We start from the raw sequence: 27,060 nt of genomic DNA on the forward strand, positions 1-27,060 counted from the left end.
CAAGTCATAATATTGTAACCAGTTGTTTTAAAGGAGGACAGTTGTTAAAATGACAGATGCGGGGCATTTCGCGAAATTGTACTTCAGTATGGTTTCATAAACAAAGACATGCTGATGTGCCAGAATATTAAGTATCACATTGTCATAAGTATCAAAACAATATGTAGCTTTTCTGCAGAAAGAACCAGCCTCATAAATGTATGACTTTATCCTTTTTCTTCAGTGTGGCCCTAGTACTCTGTCATATAAACAAATACACATTCCATATGAATATAAAAACACAATGTGTAACATTATGTTCCTTTATTGAATAAGGACAAAACAAAGCAGGTAAACCATCAGCTCCTTTCGAAACTGAAGTCACAGTGACTCTACAAGATGGAAAGCACAGAATCCAAGCATATTATACAAAATGATACATACACATTCAAAGGTCTGTATAACACACCCTGCATGTCTGCACACTAAAATAAATGCAGGACAAATCCATACACATCAACTGAACAGACAAATGAATGGATGCAGTAGCCTCCCTGCAGCCTTGTATTACACACAGTATACCGCACAAACATCATAAGAGGCCAAATTCGTAAAAAAACGAACCCAAAAACCCAAATTCCTCTGCCACCGCAGGACATATTTAACCAAAATTGAAAGCACACATACTAACTAAAATAATTCAACACATATTGGTCCCTCAGCAGCCGACCACTGTCGTCATCAGGGAAGATTGCCGGATTGTCCCAGTCCATGGCTGGTGGCACTCTGGGGGCCCTCTCCTTCCTCAGGCAGGCCACCTTGTGGAGGACAGCACAAGCCACAGTAATATCACATGCCCTAACAGGGCTGACCCTTAATTTGTGAAGGCAGTGAAAGCGTGCCTTCAGGAGGCCAAAGGTCATTTCAACTCTGGCCCTGGTCCTGGCATGGGCATGGTTGTAGGCCTGCTGTGCTTCCTGGGGGTCTGTGAAAGGTGTCAGGAGAAAAGGCTGGCAGCCATACCCCCTGTCTCCCAGCAACACACCAGAGAATTCACCTGTCAACACAAAATCTCATAATTACTACCTCATAAACACAGTGATATTCTTGACACAGCCATGATGGTTATAAATAGGGGTTGTGTGGCTTACCTTGTGATAGGCACTGATAGATTTCAGAGGCCCGAAAGATTCTGGAGTCATGGACTGAGCCAGGCCATTTTGCCACAACATTGCTGATCACACAGTCAGCATTGCAGACCATCTGAAATCATAAGATGAGGAATATTACACCAATCAATGCACATCACTGGCAATGCAGAGTGTTCGTCAATGGACAATATCAAAAAGTTATGTTCACCTGAACATTAATGCTGTGAAAGGATTTCCTATTCACAAAATCGGCCTCATGGGCACCTGAGGGGGCTTTTATCCTTGTGTGTGCAGTCCACTGCACCAATGACATTGGGGAAACCTGTCACACAAAGTAATGAGTATCCTACTATGTGTTAACAGTTGTCCTGTAATTTGTAGATCCTCTTACCTGCAATCCTATAGAACTCCTCTTTGATGTCACAGAGTCTTCTGTGGCCAGGGAAGGAGATGAAGACATCTGCTAATGCTTTGATAGCCAGACACACACTCCTTATTGTGCGGCAAATTGTGGCCTTGTTCAGCTGTTCTGCATCCCCCACTGAGTACAGGAAGGCTCCACTAGCAAAAAAGCGCAAGGCCACACAAACCATTTGCTCCACACTCAGTGCATGGCTCCGTGCAGTGCGGTGCTTAATCCTGGGACCCAGTAGTCTGCATAGATACCTGATGCCATCTGCAGAAAACCTGTATCTTTCATATAGATGGTCGTCAGGGAAGGCCAGTGGGTCCAACCGGTCCCTGAAGACCCTTTCTCGCCTGAAGGCTCTCCTCAGCACAAGTGCTTCTTCATCCACCACATCTCGCACGAATGGGCATGCCATTGTCAGAGCAGAAAGGAACACACAATTTTGGGCCTTCATATAGGCTAGTGGCCACACCTGGTGCTGGGGGTGGGCAAAAGAGGGCGATGCCTTATAACGATGACTTGGTTGTACTGATTGCTGGGAAAATAAAAAAACCTTAGAAAGATGCCACCGTCCTGTGTGCTCACAATAAGAGCTCATATGTCATGGCTCACTTGACTTTACGAGAATATACCTAATTTTTATTTTGAGCTGTGTCATCTTCTTGGAGCTGGGGAGGAAATACAAATAATGATTAATACATTTGTGTTACAGTTAGCATACAGTGTACATTGAAGGCATATCTCACCTCCCTCTCAAGTTTTTTTATTTCAAGGTCCAGTTTCCTAATTGTCCTCTTTTTTATTTCGGACTCCAGTGCAAGATTTTCCATCTTTTTCTTCTTGTACTGAATGTCTATGTCTGCCAGTTCTATTTGGCGCCGGAGGTGGTTGCCATACAACTTTCTGATAGCTTGTGAGCTCTGTGAACACAATACAATTAGCGCAGCTGGAATTTGGCAGGATGTGGTGTCCTTTTATTAATACGCACTATGTTGCCAGGCTGGTTTTCCCACTGTATAGCATCTGGGTCCTGTAAAATAAATTAGATTTTTTGATTTTGATGAGGACTCCTCACCATTGTAGAGTAAATAGTACTTTCACAGTCTTACCATGATACCTCATGCCTTCTGGAATCCAGAGAGATGGTCTCCTCCTCATCATCATCATCGTCTCCATCATGTGCTGTTGCTGCTGCACTGGGGCCTTCACCCTATCACATTTAATCGGATTCATATTGAAGCTAGTAGACAAGACATGCCAGGCCTACAGTATGCCTTTGATGGAGTACTCACTGGATCAGCATCGTCTGGTGCTTGTGCTGGTGGCTCTAACAGGAACACAGTGCTGCCAGACACTGCAAGGCAATAGGTAAACCAAAGTCAGACAGTCCAAATTGATTCAATATGAATGTGGTTGTATCCCATGTAGAGATGGAAGGACATACCTTGAATGAAGCGGGTGGCATCTTGGGAGGAACCTATGCTCGTCTCTTTCCCCCAGGGATCCCCTCTAAGACGGGCCTGCCTTTATTTAGCTCCAAGGCCATGTCCTCTGCTGGGGTAAGGTCAGCCTTTGGTGACCCACCACCCGTGCCTTGTCTGTGGGTATTCTTTTTCACTGCTAAAACAGTACAGACAATGTGTGAGCAGGCACCTTCTGGGTACAATATATGCTTGTGCTTTGTTAAATATTAGTCAGGGACCATACCATTCTGCAGAATGTTCTTGTATTTGATTTTGACCTGCTGCCATGTCCGTTTTGGCCCGTTCATGTTTAATCTACACACACACACACACACACATTTAATGGAGTCACACTGCAAAAAATGACTTGGTATTTTTGCCTTGTTTTCAGTAAAAATATTTTTTTTTAAAAACTTAAATAAAGATGTATTTTCTTGATTTGCTAAATGACCTAGCAAAATAAGTACAGTTTAGACAAAAAATATAAACTTTAAGTAAATGTGTGCTTAAAACAAGCAAATAAAAAATCTGTCAATATAATAAAAATTCTCTTGAAATAAGTTTACTTTTTCCATAAACACTTAATTTTAGAAAAGTTCTCGTTTCACTGGCAGATTTTTTTGCTTATTTTCCTAGGTAATTTTGCTCAAGAAAATATTCAAGATGTTTTTTAGATATTTTTTTTTTACTGAAAACAAGACAAAAATACTAAGTAAGAAAGACATTTTTGCAGTGCAGTGAGCAACCAACATTGGGTCCTTTGAAAGGCGCTATATAAATTAAAGTGATTATTATTATAGCTCATCTATTTATTCAATTAAATTTTATTTATATAGCACTTTTCACAATTGTTTCATTCTGTCAAAGCAGCTTTACATTAATGAAAGCAGGAGAAACACAAAAAAAACGGTGGACAACATAAGAAGCAGAGTACAACGGCTAAGATTAAACCGTACTGAGCGTAGTAACGTTAAATAATAATGTAAGGCTTTAATAATAATTTATCATAGCTTTATACAGTGTGATGGACTTACTTTACACAATTTCACCCATATCTGCAGTGAATTTCAATTAAAAATTTAACCGTTTCATAATTACAGTACAACTGCGTTTTTGGAGATGTGAATTAAATATTTGAATTGTAATTGTGATGTTTCAGCGGAGCGGTGAGTGTGTAATTGTGCACTACTTACGCATTCACGCGGTCTGCAATACTTTGCCACGCTTTTTCTCTTTGCTTTATCACTGTGGCGGTGTTGCCTTTCTTCTTAATTATATCTTTTACCTCCTCGTATGCCTCCATGAGGATTTGTGCTTCCGACGGGGAAAAGTACGCGGCTCTAGTTGCCATGGTAAATCAGTTAATCTGTGATCTGTGGCCGGGTCTATTTGAGTGAGCCGTGAGCGCGCACCTATCCAGGATTGGTTTCACCTGGCTTAATGAATCCGTGTCTGCTCATCCTGGCTTGGTCTTTGTGCAACCAATTAAGCCTGGACGCACATGTTTTGGCTTCATTGAGCTCAGCTGAGTCATTTATCCCGGATGTCTTAATTCTACTTTTGTGCAACAGGCCCCTGGTCAAGAAATCCAAGTATTTCCAAGGGGTTCACAGACTTTTTGCCACTGTATATCTTCACCACCAGATGGCACCATGGACTATCATTGAGCTTTGTAAGATGGGAGGGCACAGGATTCGGCCCAATTTGAGTAGAGTGCTTTACACCTATCCTACATAAGTGTTAAACATAAGTCCAATCTAGCCCCCCGCATAGCTACATAGATCTACAAATCACCGCTTTGTTGAAGGACAAGAATCGGGAGGAGTGACGCCACCTGATGTATGCCAAGCTTATGTACATGTTGCAGCAGTGTGTAGTAAGGACTGATTCCAAGATGTAAGAAGTGTGTAGGTCAGGAGGGCAGGAGACAAAAGAGTGTGTAGAATCGTTGGAAAAAGCTGTATGTTAACTGTGGGGGTTCTCTGGGGATCAGAAGTGTCAGGTGCAAGAGAGACAGGTAGAGGTTGTCAGGGTCATAGTGCAGAAGGTGTCGTATGCTGATGCATGGAGGAGAGGAGAGGATGATGGCCAAGGATAAGAGATCAGTTCCCTGTGAGTAGTAGGCCAATACAAAGTGATCTGAATAATATGTCATTCAGTACGGTTGGCTTCTTAGCATCATGTTTTTATAGAAGGGTGGGATATAGGTGCAGGGTTAGTTAGTGGTGCAATCCCCCCCACCCCCTTTTTAACTTCCCTTTTCACCACAGCCAGCACACTGTTTTTTGTATCACAAAGTAAGTGTAACGTGATCGACTACAACAGTGGAGGCTGCTGAGGGGAGGACTGCTCATAATAATGTCTGGAACGGGAACAAATGGAATGATACTGTTCCACTAAATCCGCTCCAGCCATTACCACAAGCCTGTCCTCCCCAATTAAAGTGCCACCAACCTCCTGTGGACTACACACTCCCGCACAGTAGGTGGTGGCATTCCAATTGTTGGTGGCCACAATAAATTAATGACACAAAAAAACAGGTACAGTCAGGGCTGGCTCCAGGCATAAGCGACATAAGCGGAATAGTAGAATGCACAAGGTGCAAGTTCTAAATTTGGTTATGTCAGTCAATGACAGTCACTCAATTAGCCATCTCAGCTAACTATTTTTTTTATTTGTAAATTAGTCTAGACAGCTATCATGTCCGAATACCGACCGGTCACGCATTGCACTTGCCCAGGGGCCCTGACCTCCAGGGGGCCCCTTTTTGATTTTGTTAGTTACTCTCACTCAGATATCATTAACATGGCTTAAGTCACAGCAAAATGTGTAGAATTGCGGGAAATGAGCTTCAAAACGGAAAAAACTTGATCTCCACACCATGGCAAAATGGTAGAATTGCATGAAATTTGTTATAAAATTGCTAAATGTTCTCTCCGCCCCATGGCAAAATGTGTGGAACTGCAGAAAACTTGCTTTAAAACTGAAAAATATATAAAACATTTTGGAGGAACTCAGTCGGGATCTCAACTTACTGAGTTAGAATAGTAGAATACACAAGGTGGAAGTTCGGGCCATGTAAGGGCCAGGTGAAAAAGTTATTTTTGCGCATATGATATTGGCTATAGGGCACAACATTGCTGGGACCATGGCTGGCAAGTGAGCTGCATCACTAAAATAACATGGCGGGACTGCGGTTGTGTTTGGGACCAGTTCTTGCGGTAGCGGGTGGGAGTCAGACGGAGTGTGGTATGAAAAGCTGTAGATGCAGGCTGGCGGGAGCAGAATGAAGAGGTTGGTCCCACGAAGACCTATACTGTGCACCATGACAGTGAAGCCTGTAACGTTAGAGCTGTTTATTACTATGTTTGTGTGAAAAGTAGGGAATTAGCTAGGGAAACTGACAGATCAATAACATTACATTGCCATACTGTCTAATAAAAACTCACATTGCACTGAAAAAAACATCAGAATATCAATATTTAATCATTTGGCTGATGGTTTTATCATTTGATTCAGGTCTAGTGTGAGTGAGGCAAAAATAATAGCTAACGTTAGCCAACATTTGGCCAGCTCTTTTTCTCTAACGGTACATAATCCGGCGAAAGCAAACCAAGTTAATTTACTTATGTTGAAACTGGAAAAAACTAAGGCTAAAAAACATTTCCATACAAACAACTGCTGTAATATAGTAATAATAGCCACTTCATATCACTATCTGACAGAGAGCTAGAGGATAGAGCTGACCTGGCTGTTGTAGCTACTAGCTAGTATAGCTAATTCATTTACCTCAGTTGAGAGGTGATGAAACATTAGCTAACGTTACAATACTAGCTCAGCACTGCGAATAAACAGTGGTTTAGTTTATTCTGTTAAGTTAAACAGCAGTTACCTTGGCAGCTACATCAGTCAACTAAAGAGTAGCCAGTTTCTGCTCTGCTTGCCTTCCAAAAGCTTTGCCTTCACACAGCCTGTCAGCCTGCTCTGTAGTGTGCACGCAGACCTAAATCTAGCCGGCTGAACACCCGAAGGCATCCGCATGGTACTTAAGCACACCATTGCCGCTTTTTGTATCACATTGCGATGATAAAACTGGGGGGGACAAAAAAGCCATTTCAGAATGTGGGGGGGACATGATCCCCCATCCCCAGTGAAAGTTGCACTCCTATAAAAAAGTACAATAATGTTTTAAGAGAACATTGCGTTTAGTACAAACCAGTCTGCAACGATACAAATGTTCAAGCTAACTGAACGCACCCATGGTGTGGTGCCTAGTTGAAAAAAAAGGTTGCCTACCCCTGCTCCAGGGTCCTGTGGTGAACAGACTGCTGTGCAAGGTATTGGGCAACAGCTTTCTTCCAGGGCCCATATTCACAAAGTGTCTTAGAGTAAGAATAATGATCTAGGATAACTTCCCCCTTGTCAATGTAATTTTACTTGGTGTGAAGGCTAAACTTATCCTAAAGTCAGTACTACTCTGGGATTCTTTGGGAATATGGGCCCTGGCCTGTCAGCAATGCCCACTTGAAATGCAACAACAACAAAAACATTAATAATAATTAGCTTAGTCAGTAACTTAGCTAACTACTTAACAAAACACTAATGTGCACAAGCCCCCTAATCAGCCAAATTAAATTAAAACCACACACCAACTGATTAATGGACTGCCGAATGTATATTTTTTTCTCTTGCTTTGTTTGCTCTTTTCCATATTATGTCTCTCTGATAAACTACCCAGGAAAGGGATGAACATAGCCCATATTAATATACGTAGCCTTAGAAATAAAGTTCATGAAATCAATAACTTGCTAACACCAGATAACATTTATATATTATCCCTTTTTGAGACTCACTTAGAAAATTAATTTGATGATACAGCAGTAGCAATACAAGGATATAACATCTATAGAAGAGACAGAAATGCTTATGGGGGATGTGTTGCTGTATATATTCAGAGCCATGTCCCTGTAATGCTTAGAGAATATATTATGTCAAGTGTTAGTGAAGTGTTGTGGTTGCAAGTTCACTTGGCACATCTAAATCCTTGTCTTTTGGGGTGTTGCTATAGGCCACCAAGTGCTAACAGTCAGTATGTAAATAATGTGTGAAATGCTTGATAGTGTATGCGATGTAAACAGAGAGGTGTACTTTCTTGTGGACCAGCATATTGACAGGTTTTCATCAAACTGTCCACTCAAGAGGAAGTTTCTCACTGTAACCAGTGCCTGTAATCTGATCATCCACGTGTATTGATCACATTTTTACTAATACTGTAGAACTTTGTTCTAAAGCTGTATCCATACCCATTGGATGCAGTGATCACAATATAGTGGCTATATCCAGGAAAGCCAAAGTTCCAAAAGCTGGGCCTAAAATAATGTATAAGATCATACAAAAGATGTGGATGTGGATGATGTAAAAACTATTTGTTGGTCTGATGTGATAAATAAGGACCATCCAGACGCTGTACTTGATGAATTTATGAAATGTATTCTTTCAATTATTGATAACAGGCACCTGTTAAGAAACTGACTTGTAGAACTGTTAAGGTTCCGTGGATTGATGAGGAATTCAAAAACTGTATGGTTGAAAGAGATGTGGTAAAAGGAGTTTACTAATAAGTCTGGCTGCACATCTGCCTGGCTGACTTATGTGACTTAACTCAAAAAAGAAGAAACTGTATTATGAAGCCAAGATCAATGATATAAAGAATGATGGAAAAAAAAACATTGGAGTACTTTAAATGAAATTATGGGCAGAAAGACAAATTCAACTCCATTTTTCATCAAATCAGATGGCTTATTCGTCACAAAAACATTTGATATTTCCAATTATTTTAATGATGACTTAATTGGCAAAATGGGCAAACTTAGGCAGGAAATGCCAACTACGAACAGTGAGCCATCTTACTCATGCATAAAAATGCAAATAATGAAAGAAAACCATTGCAAGTTTGAATTTTGTAAAGTTAGTGTGGGAGAGATGGAAAATGTATTGTTATCAATCAATAATGAAAAAACTCTTGCCATTGACAACCTCGATGGAAAGCTACTGAGGATGGTAGCTGACTTTATAGCCACTCCTATCTGTCATATATTTAATCTGAGCCTATTGGAAAGTCTTTGTTCTCAGACCTGGAGGGAAGCCAAGAGTAGTAAAGCTGGTTCTAACAACAGACCTATTAGCTTGCTAACAGCTCTTAGCAAACTGATGGGAAAAAATTGTGTTTGACCAAATACCAATGCTATTTCTCTGTAAACAACTTAACAACAGACTTTCAGCATGTTTATAGAGAAGGGCACTCAACATGTACTGCACTGACACAAATTACTGATGATTGGTTGAAAGAAATTGATAATAAGACGATTGTGGGAGCTGTACTGTTAGATTTCAGTATAGCCTTTGATATTATTGACCATAACCTGTTGTTGAGAAAACATATGTGTTATGGCTTTTCAACCTCTGCCATATCATGGATTCAGAGCTATCTATCTTATAGAACTCAGAGGGTTTTCTTTAATGAAAGCTTCTCTAATGTCAAACAAGTAAAGTGTGGTGTACCACAGGGAAGCTCTCTAGGCCCTGTACTCTTCTATTTTTACCAATGACCTGCCACTGGCATTAAACAAAGCATGCGTGTCCATGTATGCTGACGATTCAACCATACAGTGCGTTTGGGAAGTATTCAGACCCTTTGACTTTTTCAATATTTTGTTATGTTATAGCCTTATTCTAAAATGGATTTGATTTAAATAAATAAAAAACATCCTCAGCAATCTACACACAATATCCCATAATGAGGAAGCGAAACATGTTTTTAGAAATTTTAGCAAATAAAAAAATATTAAAATAATGAAATACCTTATTTACATATGTAAGTATTCAGACCCTTTGCTATGAGACTCAAAATTTTAGCTCCGGTGCATCCTTTCCATTGATCCTCATTGAGATGTTTCTACAACTTGATTGGAGTCCACCTGTGGTAAATTAAATTGATTGGAAATTATTTGGAAAGGCACACACCTGTCTATATAAGGTCCCACAGTTAACAGTCCATGTCAGAGCAAAAACCAAGCCATGAGGTCAAAGGAATTGTCCGTAGAGCTCTGAGACAGGATTGTTTCGATGCACAGATCTTGGGAACGGTACTAAAACATTTATGCAGCATTGAAGGTTCCCAAGAGCACAGTGGCCCCCATCATTCTTAAATGGAAGAAGTTTGGAACCACCAAGTCTCTTCCTAGAGCTGGCCGCCCGGCCAAACTGAGCAATCGGGGGAGAATAGCCTTGGTCAGGGAGGTGACCAAGATCCCAAGCTTGTAGCGTCATGCCCAAGGCTGTATTCACTGCCAAAAGAATTTCAACAAAATACTGAGTAAAGTGTCTGAATACTTATGTAAATGTGATATTTCAGTAGATAAAAAAAAGCTTTATCAATATGCGGTATTGTGTGTAGATTGATGAGGGGGAAAACTATTTAATACATTTTAGAATAAGGCTGTAACGTAACAAAATGTGGATAATGTTAAGGGGTCTGAATAGTTTCCAAAGGCGCTGTATGTATATATACAATACCTGTCAAAAGTTTGGACACATCTACTCATTCAAGGGTTTTTCTTTATTTTTAGTATTTTCTACGTTATATAATAATAGTGAATATATCAAAACTATGAAAGAGCACATATGGAATCATGTAGTAACCAAAAAGGTGTTAAACAAATCCAAATCTATTTTAGATTTTAGATTCTTCAAAGTAGCCACCCTTTGCCTCTTGGCATTCTCGCAACCACCTTCACTTGGAATGCTTTTCCAACAGTATTGAAGGAATTCCCACATATGCTGAGCACTTGTTGGCTACTTTTCCTTCATTCTGCGGTCCAACTCATCCCAAACCATCTCAATTGGGTTGAGGTCGGGTGATTGTGGAGCCCAGGTCATCTGATGCAGCACTCCATCACTCTCTTTTTTGCTCAAATAGCCCTTACTTAGCCTAGGTGTGTGTTGTGTCATTGTCCTGTTGAAAAACAAATGATAGTCCCAATAATCACAAACCAGATGCTATGGCGTATCGCTGCAGAATGCTGTGGAATACATGCTGGTTAAGTGTGCCTTGAATTCTAAATAAATCACAGACAGTGTCATCCAGGCTGTATCACATCCGACCATGATTGAGAGTCCCATAGGGCAGCGCACAATTGGCCCAGCATCGTCCAGGCTTGGCCGGGGTAGGGCGTCATTGTAAATAAGAATTTGTTCTTAACTGGCTTGCCTAGTTAAATAAAGGGATAATAGAATAAATAACCAGCAAAGCACCCCCACACCATCACACCTCTTCCCCCATGCTTCGCGGTTGGAACTACGCATGCAGAGATACTCCGTTCAACCTTTTCTACATCTCATAAAGACACAGAGGTTAGAACCAAATATCTACAATTTGGCCTCATCAGACAAAAGAACAGATTTCCACCGGTCTAATGTCCATTGCTTGTGTTTCTTGGCCCAAGCAAGTCTCTTATTATTGGTGTCCTTTAGTAGTGGTTTCTTTGCAGCAATTAGACCACGGAGGCCTGATTCACGCAGTCTCCTCTGAACAGTTGATGTTCAGATGTGTATGTTATTTGAACTCTGTGAAGCATTTATTTGCCCTGCAATTTCTGAGGCTGGTAACTCGAATTAACTTATCCTCTGCAGCAGAGGTAATTCTGGGTCTTCCTTTCCTGTGGCAGTCCTCATGAGAGGCAGTTTTATCATAGTGCTTGATGGTTTTTGCGACTGCACTTGAAGAAACTTTCAAAGTTGTTGAAATTTTCCCAATTGACTGACCTTCATGTCTTAAAGTAATGATGGACTATTGTTTCTCTTTGCTTATTTGAGCTGTTCTTGCCTTAATACGGACTTGGTATTTTACCAAATATGGCTACCTTCTGTATACCACCCCTACCTTGTCATACATAACTGATTGGCTCAAATGCATTAAGGAAAGAAAGTCCACAAATTTACTTTTAACAAGGCACACCTGTTAATTGAAATGCATTCCAGATGACTACGTCATGAAGCTGGTTGAGAGAATGCCAAGAGTGTGCAAAGCTGTCATCAATGCAAAGGGTGGCAACTTTGAAGAATCTAAAATATATTTTGATTTGTTTAACACTTCTTTTTTGTTTACTACATAATTCTATATGTGTTATTTCATAGTTTTGATGTCTTCACTATTATTCTACAATGTAGAAAATAGTAAAAACAAACTTTTGACTGGTACTGTATATATAATGTTTTTTAAAATTATCTTTAACTCGTCATTGTTGAAAAAGGACATGTAACCACTTCACTGTTAGTCTAAACCTGTTATTTATGAAGCATGTGACAAATAACATTGGATTGGATTTGAAACACGAACCAATTTGCTGTGATTTATGATTACAATGGATTTATACGAATAAATGTTATATTTGAGGCTTTCTCTAATTGATCGTACTATGTGTACACACATAGTATTGTATTATGATTTCCATTTGTGTGTGTGATATGGAGGTTAGCTACGTGTTTATTTCGACACTATAGAAAAATAACTTTTATAAACAATGGCAACACTCAATCAATCAAAGGTATTTATAAAGCCCTTCTTACATCAGCTGATGTCACAAAGTGTTATACAGAAACCCAGCCTAAAATCCCAAACAGCAAGCAATGCAGGTTTAGAAGCATGGTGGCTAGGAGATACTCCGTAGAAAGGCCAGAACCTAGGAAGAAACCTAGAGAGAAACCATGCTATGAGGGCTGGCCAGTCCTCTTCTTGCTGTGCCGGGTGGAGATTATAACAGAACATGGCCAAGATGTTCAAATGTTCATAGATGACCAGCAGGGTCAAATAATAATTATCACAGTGGTTGTAGAGGGTGCAACAGGTCAACACCTCAGGAGTAAATGTCAGTTGGCTTTTCATAGCCAATCATTCAGAGTATCTTTACAGCTCCTGCTGCCTCTAGAGAGTTGAAAACAGCAGGTCTGGGACAAGGTGGCATGTCCGGTGAAAAGGTCAGGGTTTCATAGCCAAAGGCAGAACAGTCGAACCTGGAGCAGCAGCACGACCAGGTGGACTGGAGACAGCAAGGAGTCATCAGGCCAAGTAGTCCTGAGGCATGGTCCTAGGGCTCAGGTCTTCAGAGAAAAAGAGAGAGAGAAAAAGATAAAGAATTAGAGAGATCATACTTAAATTCACAATATCTCTTTTAATATCTCTTTGTTTCTTGGGACCTAGAACTAGCATCTCTGTTTTGTCCGAGTTTAAAAGTAGAACATTTGCTGCCATCCACTTCCTTATGTCTGAAACACAGGATTCCAGGGAGGGCAATTTCCCATTCAATAAAGCTGAAATCAACAGAAATTGTATATCAACAAAACATTGACTAAAAATGATCTATAATTCTGCAATAAAAACATAAAAAACTCACTAAATCAACCAACACTGCCATGTTGATCTGAGCCTTGCTGTTAGAAAACCACATTAGTGTCCGAACACCCTACCCCATTCAAACTTGATCTACAGTGGTGCAAAAAATTATTTAGTCAGCCACCAATTGTGCAAGTTCTCCCACGTAAAAATATGAGAGAGGCCTGTAATTTTCATCATAGGTACACTTCAACTATGACAGACAAAATGAGAATGCTTATGTCATGCAATAAAATGCTAATTAATTACTTAAAAATCATACAATGTGATATACTGGGTTTTTGTTTTAGATTCCGTCTCTCACAGTTGAAGTGTACCTTTGATAAAAATGACATACCTCTCTACATGCTTTGTAAGTAGGAAAACCTGCAAAATCGGCAGTGCATCAAATACTTGTTCTCCCCACTGTATAGTCAATAACACAATAGAAAAATTCTATATAGTGTGTGCAAATTAGGTATGTTTAGGGAGGTAAGCCAATAAATAGGTCATAGTGGTGAAATAATTAAAATTGAGCAATTAAACCCTGGAGTGATAGATGTGCAGAAGATGAATGTGCAAGTAGAGATACTGGGGTGCAATGGAGCAACAACAACAACAAAAACAATATGGGGATAAAGTAGTTGGATGGGCTATTTACAGATGGGCTATGTACAGTTGCAGTGATCTGTGAGCTGCTCTGACAGCTGATGCTTAAAGTTAGTGAGGGAGACATGAGTCTCCAGCTTCAGTGATTTTTGCAATTAGTTCCAGTCATTGGCAGCAGAGAATTGGAAGGAAGGCAGCCAAATGAGGAATAGGCTTTGGGGGTGACCAGTGAGATATACCTGCTGGAGTGCGTGCTATGGGTGGGTGCTGCTATGGTGACCACTGAGCTGAGATAAGGCATAGGTCCGGACAACAGGCCCTCCAATTTGACACACTGAACTCTGTCTGAGAAGTAGTTGGTGAACCAGGCGAGGCAGTCATTTGAGAAACCAAGGCTGTTGAGTCTGCCGATAAGAATGTGGTGATTGACAGAGTCGAAAGCCTTGGCCAGATCAATGAATACGGCTGCACAGTACAGTATTGTCTTTTATCGATGGCAGATATGATATCATTTAAGACCTTGAGCGTGGCTGAAGTGCGCCCATGACCAGCTCGGAAACCAGATTGCATAGCAAGGTATGCTGGGATTCGAAATGGTTGGTGATCTGTTTGTTAACTTGGCTTTTGAAGACCATTGAAAGACAGGTTGGGATAGATATAGGTCTGTAATAGTTTGGGTCTAGAGTGTCTCCCACTTTGAAGAGGAAGATGACCGCGGCAGCTTTCCAATCTTTGTGGATCTCAGACAATACAAAAGAGAGGTTGAACTGGCTAGTAATAGGGGTTGCAACAATTGTGGCGGATAATTTTAGAAAGAGAGGGTCCAGATTGTCTAGCCCAGCTGATTTGTAGGGGTCCTGATTTTGCAACCCTTTCAGAACATCAGATAGAGGACTCATCTTTGTATCTGTGCCATTATAGCATCTGTGACAGCATTGAGGCTATCTCGATTTAAAAATAGTCAATTGTATTATTCTTGAATTGGCTGATTGCTCCCAACTCATATGAATCCCCACCCAGTTGACTACTTTAAAATAGTGGAAGCCCTCAATGGCAATGTCCATGCTAAAATGTGTTTTATAAACTGGGTGGGTCGAGCCCTGAATGCTGATTGTCAGACAGCCGTGTACCATGGGTATGACAAAACATTTCCTTTCACTGCTCTAATTACATTGGTAACCAGTTTATAATAGCAATAAGGGGTTTGTGATATATGGCCAATATATCACGGCTAGGGGCTGTGTCCAGGCACCCATTGCTTTGTGTATAAGAACAGCCCTTCGCCATTGTATATTGGCCATGTACCACACCTCCTCTGGCCTTATTGCTTTAGGGTGCATTCGTAAATTCCCTCTGGCGATCTACTCCGATTTCTGAGTGTGCCAGAGCACAGAATAACTGATGAGTTGAACATGGCTGGTGTCAGTAAACATCGGCAAAGAGGCATCTTTAAATGGTTGCCAGCAGCACAGTTACAGTCACCAACACTCTGGATGACATGAAAACAGCCTAACCAGCTCTGCTAGGGCAAGTAAAATGGTCAGAGTGAGGTGTTCTCTCATTTATGTCTGGATGTAGCTAACAAGCTAGCTAACTTTAGCCAGTTTGGTTGGGTGCTTGACTGCAGTTGTGATGTCAGAACACTCGGATCAACGCTTCTCCTCAGCCAGAGCGTCCAGTGTGCACTCTGAACGCTCAGAGCAAAAACGCTCTGAATTTACGAACGGACAATATGATAATTAATTGAATTTACGCCCTCTGGCACTCCACATTGAAATATCTTTGACGAGTCCTCTATCTGTTGCTATGACAACAGGCTATAAAGTCGTTTTTCTCTCCAAAGTTGCCAAAATGCCTCGTGCGTCCACTTATATCAGTGCATTCGTAACAACCTAACCAGTCTGAAAATTATATTCGAACAAATAAACCTCACGTAGCAATATATTTTATTGTTGACCAAATTCGACACTCATTTACCTCCATACAACATTTCGTCACTTCGTGGGCGGAGTAAAACCTCTCGCTTCTTCTCTTCCTATGGACGGAAAGCATTTTTTTGTACCAGCTGGGCCTGTGAATGGGATATAACCACTTTTCCATGGTGCAAAAAAGTTATTCACTATTTTTCCAGCTACAACTGTTTGTTACGTATCTGTGGTAAGTCGAGATCTGTCTAACACGCCCGTTAAATTGGTAAATTAGCTAGCTAAGCCAACTAGCTAGCTAGCTAGAAGATACCGACCCTACCGTGCTTGTTTACGACGTGCACTGGGTCGGAACGCAATCATGGTTACATTACATTAAGACACCGTGGATCCGACGCGGACGTCAATGCAGGGATGGGAAATGCCACTGTATTCCAAATGTTATCTTTATCCACACTGCTCAATCGAGAAGATTGAAATACTGCAAGCCACTATGTGAACAGAATAAGCAGTTATTTTTTTGATAAAGCTGTCCATTTGCCTAGCCTGGTCGCCTGCAAAATGTCCCCGCTAAATTTACAGTTCATCTTGTTTCAGTCGCGCTGCACCTCGATATCCAGCCAGATGTTACGAAAATATGCTCGGAGCGAGTAAAAAAAATTAAAGACAACCGTGAACACAAATGACAACAGTAATTTAGGGGACCCGTGACGCCGAGGCTAGTGGGTAAATATTTTCCAAAAACATTATCTTCCACTTTCGGACGTTATATTCATAATCCCAATTGGAGTTCGGAAATGTGCCATGTGGCTAAAATGTGAAGTTAGCTAATTGACATGACACATTGAATAAGTGAAGTTATGTGACGATCTATTCAACACCAACTGGACTCGGGGGTAGATCCAGGACACTCAAATTTGTATGATATGTTATGTTTGGTATATTTACAGTCAGATAATAGACACAACGTCTGCGCCCCGCACCCTTTAACGTTAACTTTTTCAAACACAATTTTCTTGTTCTGTGCTGTTTTGGAAATTGCATTGCCTAATACAGACAGAAGCATGTCTGTTCCATGAAATATATAATCAAATATTTTATTTTCACCGCATGATTGTTGATGACACTGATGTTCCGATGAAGGGAATTAAATAGTCTAATAATGCGCTCAACTCAGACAGCGGCGTGTAGGCTACTGTAGCTGCTGGCAAAAGTAATTCAAAGCCTATACTTTGTCACTCATGATGTAACCTTCCAGTGCTACTGGAATGTAATGTTACTAAAACAAAATAAGACAACCCATAGTAAACTAGTTTACATATTTACCTAGTCGGCTTGTGTGTGTGCTATGCGAGATAAATATTCCTCTTGAGACTAATTTAATGCTAGAGCCAAAGGAAATACACGTGTTCAAGCAGTCATTGCACAACTATTCTTAATGCAAACAGCAGGAGAACACGTTTGAAATAACTTTTGGCCTTTTTTTTTTTTTTTTTAAGAGGAGGATCCCAGTTTAACATTGCTACCACGTTTATTTCTATACTCGTTCAATTGTGGCATTCAAGAATGGTTTACGGTGGCAGCGGACTCTGTTGCATTCCACCCAGAGAGGAAGTCTGTTTTGTGTAGTGTATATCCAATGGGGGCTTGGGGAGCCAAAGAGGTTTACCATTCAAGAGGGGCTGAGGCACTCTTTGACTCTAGCTAGCAAAGGCGTTTGAACTTCCGGATCTGGTATTATATGCCTGTTTACAAATGCTAGTTGCATGCCAGGCTAGTCTGGTGTTCTATGCTTAATGACACTACCTTTTAGCCATAGAAGCAAACATGTCTCTAATTTGAATGTCATTTGCTAGAGCTTGTACTGCTTTACGAGGGTATATTTGGCAGCATGAGTGAAGGATGCTTGTTGCGAAATAGGAAGCAGATTTTAATTTTGGATTGGAAATGCTTAATGTGAGTCTGGAAGGAGAGTTTACAGTCTAGCCAGACACCTAGGTATTTATAGTTGTCCACATGTTTTAAGTCAGAACCGTCCAGAGTAGTGATGCTGGACGTGCGGCCAGCGATCGGTTGAAGAGCATGCATTTAGTTTCACTTGCATTTAACAGCAGTTGGATGCCACGGAAGGAGAGTTGTATGGCATTGAAGCTCGTCTGGAGGTTAGTTAACACAGTGTCCAAGGAAGGGCCAGAAGTATACAGAATGGTGTTGTCTGCGTAGAGGTGGATCAGAGAATCACCAGCAGCAAGAGCGACATCATTGATGTATACAGAGAAAAGTCAGCACGATAATTGAACACTGTGGCAACCCCATAGACTGCCAGAGGCCCGGACAACAGGCCCTCTAATCTAATTTGACACACTGAACTCTGTCTGAGAAGTAGTTGGTGAACTAGGAGAGGCAGTCATTTGAGAAACCAAGGCTATTGAGTCTGCCGATAAGAATGCGGTGATTGACAGTCGAAAGCCTTGGCCAGGTCGATGAATACGGCTGCACAGTAATGTCTTATCGATGGCGGTTATGATATCGTTTAGGACCTTGAGCTTGGCTGAGGTGCACCAATGACCAGCTCTGAAACCAGATTGCATAGCGGAGAAGGTACGTTGGGATTCGAAATGGTCGGTAATCTGTTTGTTAACTTTGCTTTCGAAGGGTAGGTTAGATATAGGTCTGTAGCAGTTTGTGTCTAGAGCGTCTCCCCTTTGAAGAGGGGGATGATCGCGGCAGCATTCCAATCTTTGGGAATCTCAGACAATACGAAAGAGAGGTTGAGCAGGCTAGTAATAGGGGTTGCAACAATTTTGGCAGATCATTTTAGAAAGAGAGGGTCCAGATTGTCTAGCCCAGCTGATTTCTAGGGGTCCAGATTTTGCCGCTCTTTCAGAACATCAGCTATTTGGATTTGGTAGGGGTAGCCAGGTGGAAAGCATGGCCAGCTGTAGAAAAATGCTTATTGAAATTCTCAATTATAGTCTATTTATCGGTGGTGACAATGTTTCTTAGCCTCAGTGCAGTGGGCAGCTGGGAGGAGGTGCTCTTATTCTCCATGGACTATACAGTGTCCCAGAACTTTTTTGAGTTTGTGCTAGAGGATGCAAATTTCTGTTAGGAAAGCTAGCTTTTTCAAACTGCCTGTGTGTATTGGTTCCTAATTTCCCTTAAAAAGTTGCATATCACAGGGGCTATTCAATACTAATGCAGTACGCCACAGGATGTTTTTGTGCTTGTCAAGGGCAGTCAGGTCTGGAGCGAACCAAGGGCTATACATGTTCCTGGTTCTACATTTTTTTGAATGGGGCATGCTTAATTTAAAATGGTGTGGAAGGCACTTTTGACTCAAGACATTTCAGCTTTTCATTTAATTAGTAAAACATTTTAAAAGCATAATTCCACTTTGACATTATGTGGTATTTTGTGTAGGCCAGTGACTAATACAAATCTCAATTTAATCCATTTTAAATGCAGGCTTCAACGCAACAAAATGTGGAAAAATTCAATGGGTGTGAATACTTTCTGAAAGCACTGTACATTGTAATAGAACGTTTTACAGTTTACATAAAATCACATGGTAGGATTTTTTAAATGAATTTATTTGCAAATTATGGTGGAAAATAAGTATTTGGTCACCTACAAACAAGCAAGATTTCTGGCTCTCACAGACCTGTAACTTCTTCCTGTATTGATAGCACCTGTTTGAACTTATCAGTATAAAAGACACCTGTCCACAACCTCAAACAGTCACACTCCAAACTCCACTATGGCCAAGACCAAAGAGCTGTCAAAGGACACCAGAAACAAAATTGTAGACCTGCACCAGGCTGGGAAGACTGAATCTGCAATAGGTAAGCAGCTTGGTTTGAAGAAATCAACTGTGGGAGCAATTATTAGGAAATGGAAGACATACAAGACCACTGATAATCTCCCTCGTTCTGGGGCTCCATGCAAGATCTCACCCTGTGGGGTCAAAATGATCACAAGAACGGGAAGCAAAAACCCCAGAACCACACGGGGGGACATAGTGAATGACCTGCAGAGAGCTGGGACCAAAGTAACAAAGACTACCATCAGTAACACACTACGCCGCCAGGGACTCAAATCCTGCAGTGCCAGACGTGTCCCCCTGCTTAAGCCAGTACATGGCCTGTCTGATGTTTGCTAGAGAGCATTTGGATGATCCAGAAGAAGATTGGGAGAATGTCCTATGGTCAGATGAAACCAAAATATAACCTTTTGGTAAAAACTCAACTCATTGTGTTTGGAGGACAAAGAATGCTGAGTTTCATCCAAAGAACACCATACCTACTGTGAAGCATGGGGGTGGAAACATCATGCTTTGGGGCTGTTTTTCTGCAAAGGGACCAGGATGACTGATCCGTGTAAAGGAAAGAATGAATGGGGCCATGTATTGTGAGATTTTGAGTGAAAACCTCCTTCCATCAGCAAGGGCATTGAATATGAAACGTGGCTGGGTCTTTCAGCACGACAATGATCCCAAACACACTGCCCGGGCAATGGAGTGGCTTCGTAAGAAGCATTTCAAGGTCCAGGAGTGGCCTAGCCAGTCTCCAGATCTCAACCCCATAGAACATCTTTGGAGGGAGTTGAAAGTCCGTGTTGCCCCAAAACATCACTGCTCTGGAGGAGATCTGCATTAAGGAATGCGCCAAAATACCAGCAACAATGTTATGAAAACCTTGTGAAGACTTACAGAAAATGTTTGACATCTGTCATTGCCAACAAAGGGTATATAACAAAGTATAGAGAAACTTTTGTTATTGACTTATTTTCCACCATAATTTGCAAATACATTCATAAAAAATCCTACAATGTGATTTTTCTGGATTTTTTTTTTTCTCATTTTGTCTGTCATAATTGAAGTGTACCTATGAGGAAAATTACAGGCTTCTCTCATATTTTTAAGTGGGAGAACTTGCACAATTTGGTGGCTGACTAAATACTTGTTTGCCCCACTGTAAGTTCCTCTGCGTACACATCACGGACAAACTGAAATGGTCCACCCACACAGACAGTGTAGTGAAGAGGGCACAACAGTGCCTCTTCAACCTTAGGAGGCTGAAGAAATATGGCTTGTCACCTATAACCCTTACAAACTTTTACAGATGCACAATTGAGAGCATCCTGTCGGGCTGCATCACCGTATAGTATGGCAACTGCACCGCCCCAAACCGCATGGCTCTCCAGAGGGTGGTGCGGTCTGCACAACGCATCATCGGGGGGGAAAACTACATGCCCTCCAGGACACCTGATGTCACAGGAAGGCCAAAAAGATCATCAAGGACAACAACCACCTGAACCACTGCCTGTTCACCCCACTACCATCCAGAAAGCGAGGACAGTACAGGTGCATCAAAGCTGGGACCGAGAGACAGAAGCTATTTTTCAATCTCAAGGCCATCACTAACACAGAGAGACTGCTGCCTACATTCAGATTTGAAATCATTGGCCGCTAATAAATGGATCACTTGTCACTTTAATAATGCTTACATATCTTGCATTACTCATATATGTATATACTGTGTTTTATACCATCTATTGCATTTTCCCTATGCCGCTCTGTCATTGCTCATCCATATATGTATATGTATATATTCTATTTTTTTACTTAGATTTGTGTGTATTAGGTAGTTGTTGTGGAATTGTTAGATTACATGTTAGATATTGCTGCACTGTCGGAACTAGAAGCATAAGCATTCCACTCCCCTCGCAATAACATCTGCTAACCTAGTGTATGTGACCAATAACATTTGATTTGAAACAAAAAGCTATTACATTTTTTGGCTGAAAAGTATTTAATAATAACGTATTTATGTATGTTTTTTAAAATAATTAATAATAAAAAATTAGGATGTTGTGTCCAATGGGGTAAATGCAGATGGACAAACTATGCTTCAGCAGTTGGTTACAGGTGATAATGCCTATTGCTCACAGCACATCTGAAAATATAGACCATGCATAAGCTTATGTATGCATGGTCGAATATGTTAAAATATTTTAAAGTGTTTACTAGTAAAATATTGTGCCCATTTCAGGAGGTGCAAATTATATTTTAGATGGTGCCAGCATCATTTTATTTTCATTAATTTAGGAACATAATGTATTTTTAAAAAGTCACCAGAACTAAGCTACTCAGTCCTACATAAAAATGATCCTGGTGAGGAGCCTGAACCCTCTAAGCAAGGGGACTGGAATTGGTCAAACTTGCAGTTTAATACATGTACAAAATGATCCTCTTTCGCTAAAAGCATGATGGTCATGACTTTCTTACATGAAAGGGGGAGGTTAATTTGGCCCCAAACAATCGATCTGAGATCGACCTAAGTTTCAGCCATGTTTTTTGTTGTTGTTGCTTTAACCCCTATATCTTACCTGTGATGGAATGTTTTCCACACGCATAGCATTGTGAACCGTAGGTATTGATTTGTACATTGAACAACGCAGCAGCTTTTTTTTGTTTTGTGATTTCTGTATGAATAAAATTTGATGACAAAGATGGCTCTTTTACAATGTGGGTCAATGGGAAATGTTAGTTTTCCCCAATTTTTGTCGAGGGGAACTCCGTCTTATGGCGAGTATGTATTTATTTGTGGATGTCAATCAGATTTCGTATGATATGTTACTACAAATTGCAATTCGTACAATTATGTTACGAAGTCCAATTTGTTGTAGCCAACATTAGCTAGGTGGTTTGCTGGCTAATGCTAACGTTAGCTAGGTGGCTAATGTTAGCTAGGTTAGGGGTTAAGGTTAGGCATTTGGTTAAAGGGTTAAGGCTCGGGGGAGGGTTAACTGACATGCTAGCAGTTTTAAAGTAGCTGAAAAGTAATAAGTTGCTAAAGTTGTCTGCGATGAGATTCGAACGGACAACCTTTTGGGTTACAAGACATTAGCATTATACACCCACCCTGACCAACCACCCTCTTTCGTTATTGCCTTAAGTAACCTTCTGTCTTAATGTAACCATACCAAACGTAACATATCATACACATTTGAGTGTCCCAGATTTACTATGTTAAGTCTAGTCTATGAGACCAGGCTGTCAACACAACTTACTGAGGCTCATGGAATTTATAAAATGACTGTCTTCTCTCTCTGTGTGTTATTGTTTGCCTGGCTGCTTCTTGGGTCATGCATTTTTAATGAGTCCTGTCCCTCATTTCTCAAACAGGTTGGAGCACGCCAGGCATGAGTGGTGCACACCTAGGCGAGTGGCAGCGGAGGTCCTTTGACATTTCATCTGGCACCTGCGCACCTGAGCAGACGGCAGACGCCTATCGGGCGCACATCCTCGCCATTCAATATGCATGGGCGAGCTCCCAGCTCTCTCAGGCCGGCACGGCCAGCCTGCTCAGGACTTACTCTGAACGCTATGCCGCAGTGCTGGACTCGGACGACCCTCGCACGGGGCTTAACAACTATGCAGAGAGCGCACTGCACCTGGCCCGCAGTCAGAGGAACCACAGCGACAAATGGGAGTCGTCCCTGACGACTGTGAATGTCCTGGAGCTGCCGTGCGTGCAGAAGATGATTCAGGCTGGGACAGGGGGTGGAAAGTCCCTGGTGGCACCTGCAGATGTTAACGTCACTGTTGGACAAGAGAGCAGAGGCAGCTCCCTGCCTGTTGTTTCCTCCACTGGACTCAGAGCTGCAGAGCCTCCATTCAAACCCCTGGGACCCACATCATGGCCCAAGGCTGCGGGCAACAGCACTTTCAGCAATTTACAGAGTATTACTGCAGAGAGACCAAGAGGCCCTGAGGGATTCCCCAGCCACCACAATTCCTCTGCTGGCCCCTCAGGAAGTGCTCAGTCTCTGTTTGGCCAGCACGCCTCAGCTCCACCACATCCAAACCCAGGCCCTGAAGCGAACCAATCTGTCTTCTTCAACTCTAACCCCTCCAAAAGGAAGACATTCTATAACTCCTGTGGAGAGAGTGGCAGAGGGGGGGCATCTAGAGGGCAAGACTCACGTGGTGGTGGCACTAACTTCAAAAGTGCAAGGGAGCAGTTTATTGTTGATCAGCAGAAAAAGCACTCCAACCAGCCCCAGAGAGCTCAGCAGCCCCCTGGGATGGTGGTTGCCATGGGAAATTCCACTAAGAAGTCACTGGGGGCCAACAGGTCACGGGGGACATTTTCCAAATTTGTGTCCCCAATGCCAAGGCAAGAGGACAAGGAGGGTGGGGTCGGTAGCAACAATGCCCAGGAGACTCAGCCAGTAGACGAGCGTCTGAAAAACTTTGAGCCAAAGATGATCGAGTTGATCATGAGTGAAATTATGGACCACGGGCCGCCCGTAGCCTGGGATGACATTGCTGGCCTGGAGTTTGCCAAAGCCACCATCAAGGAGATTGTTGTGTGGCCTATGCTCCGGCCTGACATCTTCACTGGCCTCCGTGGTCCACCCAAAGGCATCCTCCTATTTGGGCCCCCGGGGACAGGAAAAACTCTGATTGGGAAGTGCATTGCTTGCCAGTCAGGCGCCACCTTCTTCAGCATCAGCGCCTCATCTCTCACCTCAAAGTGGGTGGGGGAGGGAGAGAAAATGGTGAGAGCACTCTTCGCCATTGCCCGCTGCCACCAGCCAGCAGTCATCTTCATCGACGAGATAGACTCTCTGCTGTCCCAGCGTACGGACGGGGAGCACGAGTCATCCCGGCGGATAAAGACTGAGTTCCTGGTTCAGTTGGATGGGGCGGCCACCTCAGCCGACGACCGCATCCTGGTGGTGGGTGCCACCAACCGCCCTCAGGAGATAGACGAGGCGGCTCGGCGCCGCCTTTCCAAACGCCTCTACATCCCCCTTCCCGAGGCAGCCGCAAGACGGCAGATAGTCTCTAACCTCATGGCCTGCGAGAAAAGCCAGCTGGAAGAGGAAGAGCTGGAGAACGTGGTCACCGGGACGGAGGGCTTTTCCGGGGCCGATATGACAGGACTGTGCCGGGAGGCAGCGCTGGGCCCCATCCGGAGCATCCAGCTCAGTGACATTGCCACCATCACCCCCGACCAGGTGCGGCCCATCCTCCACTGTGACTTCCAGGAGGCCCTGAGGATCGTGAGGCCCAGCGTCTCAGCCAAAGACCTGGAGCTCTATGAGGAGTGGAACAATACCTTTGGTTGTGGTCGTTGATCAGGGAAGCAGTATGGACTCACATTACACATATTAGCCTATATTTGCCATTTACTGCTGTTGGGGATATGTTTAGTTTATGTTGAGTAAATAAAATTGCATTTTAGATTTCCTGCAACAGACTCCACCATAAAATGAGACTATTTTAATAATCTGTCTCAATGTTAACTTGATTTTTCATTTACTAATCCATGGCACAATGTTTATTTCCAAATATAGGCTATTTGTTTTTCTACACTGTTAATTCACTAAATAAGATGTTGGTGTAAGTAATATGTTCCTAATAAATTTTCTAATTTACAGTTTACATTCATTCGACCGTGATCTGGCAAAGTTACTCCACCTCAAAAATTCCATTTGGCGAAAGCAGACCTGCCAACACGCACGCATTTTGCGTACCAACTACGCAATTCTCTGTACATGTATGCAGGTACGAGATCCGAGTTAAAAGTACGCAGAAATGAATAGGGCCTGATTTATTTATTTTTGTCATTTTATTTACATTTTAATTTTTTTTAAATACATCCACTGAGTAAATCTAACATCCTGATTCTCGAGCTGCAACACAGACGTGTATGGAGTTTGTGTCAATGGACATGGAGATTAAAAAATCATTATTCGATGTAGCTACCCCGTGTCTGCCCCTCCTGTTTGTTATGATGCTGAGTTTGCCGACGTCAGCTGTAAGTAAATACATGGAGAAATCCCTTTTTGACTCCGTGTGTTGTGGAAAGGTAAACACTAATTGTTTCAAGCGAACGTTAGTGAACATAAAATGAACATTCAGTGGGCTCTAAAGTACCAGCAGTTCACTTGCATTTGCCAGTGAAGGAAGTTGAAATGCAAATACGAAAAATAACTTCATTTGTGCGAGTGTGATATACATTTAATTCTGCGTCCCATTAGTTGTATTTTCCACGTAACATTACGAGGATCACACAACCTGGTAGACTAACTGTAATTATGACCCACGTCACAAAAAGCATTACAAAAGTATAATAAATGTTTTTAAAAAATATATATATATTGGCATTAAATGGAGTCGGGAATTTAGAAGACTGCGCGATTAGTGAATTAGTGTCCGGTATTAGCTATAGAGGCTATGCTTCTAAAATGCCTTTGCACTATATTTTAGATTTTGACCATTTCGAAAATCTGAATTGATGTATGCGCTGCAAAGAAATTACAATAGGCACCTACCTCTACGTCTAGCGAACAGCGTTCAGATTCCCTTTGCGGTAACCAGTCTGCGCTCTGTGTCGATGCGATCATTTGTTTTTATTTTTATGTTTTCTAAATTATTGAGCTTTTTAGTGTTGATTTAAGAACGTGTCTAAAAACCTTTTGAGCTGGCCCTAGTGATTAGCCCTGTTTGTGAGGTCACAAGCGTTCCTCTGCTTTAGAGACTAAACTTGGGGGCCAAGGCAAGCTGGATCTGAAGACCTTCTATGCAGATGTCAGAAAATAAATGTATTTTGCAGTAGACTACATGTTGCTGAAATATACATTTGGAGATGTGCTCCTTCAGCATGCAGTGGTCGCTGACATTGCCAAAAGGCAGACTGACAAGTCCTCATCCCTCAACTTTTTCATGGCATGCTTTCCCTTCATTATTCCTGAGGGAGCCTCTCTTGATCTGGTGGAAGAGGAGTTTAGACTATTATCAGGCAACAACCTTTGAGCAGAGTCTGGTCAACATGCGCACGGATCAGGCCTAGAGAGAAATCGGCACAATGAAAAGGGAGGGGCAGCCTTGTCTACTCCCACCTTTCGGCTGTGATGCTGGGGATATTGGTCATATTCCACAGCAATGCAGACTGCGATCGAATATTCAGTCTCGTTTCCAAGAACAAAACCCAGTACAGAGCCTCCCTCAGTACAGACATGCCGAGTGCCCTCGTTACCGACGGTTTCAACGATTGCCAAAGGAACTGTTTGCCACAGA

The 27,060-nt window shown here is 42.0% G+C and overlaps 1 protein-coding gene and 1 pseudogene across 3 annotated transcripts; one reads left to right on the plus strand and one right to left on the minus strand.

Annotated features, from left to right (window-relative positions):
• Nucleotides 1-169: 169 nt before the first annotated feature.
• On the minus strand, nucleotides 170-3,348 carry LOC118401808 (putative nuclease HARBI1; annotated as a pseudogene).
• Nucleotides 3,349-16,027: 12,679 nt separating this feature from the next.
• fignl1 (fidgetin-like 1) lies at nucleotides 16,028-25,628 on the plus strand. Of its 3 annotated transcripts, none has more exons than XM_035799442.2 (2): nucleotides 16,028-16,197; nucleotides 23,155-25,628. In XM_035799442.2, the coding sequence occupies exon 2, from the start codon at nucleotides 23,172-23,174 to the stop codon at nucleotides 25,113-25,115; it is 1,944 nt and encodes a 647-aa protein (XP_035655335.1). In that variant the 5' UTR covers nucleotides 16,028-16,197; nucleotides 23,155-23,171; the 3' UTR covers nucleotides 25,116-25,628. The 3 variants fall into 3 exon arrangements, with proteins under 3 accessions (XP_035655335.1, XP_035655343.1, XP_052334006.1); XM_035799450.2 differs by lacking the exon at nucleotides 16,028-16,197 and adding an exon at nucleotides 16,247-16,691; XM_052478046.1 differs by lacking the exon at nucleotides 16,028-16,197 and adding an exon at nucleotides 21,133-21,330.
• Nucleotides 25,629-27,060: the final 1,432 nt, after the last annotated feature.

This window comes from Oncorhynchus keta, chromosome 2 (assembly GCF_023373465.1).
Source record: "Oncorhynchus keta strain PuntledgeMale-10-30-2019 chromosome 2, Oket_V2, whole genome shotgun sequence".
Classification (NCBI taxonomy): Eukaryota; Metazoa; Chordata; class Actinopteri; order Salmoniformes; family Salmonidae; genus Oncorhynchus; species Oncorhynchus keta.

Bases quoted from the DNA above. Each gene is read 5' to 3' on its own strand.
- fignl1 (XM_035799442.2), top strand. From the start codon at position 23,172: ATGAGTGGTGCACACCTAGGCGAGTGGCAGCGGAGGTCCTTTGACATT.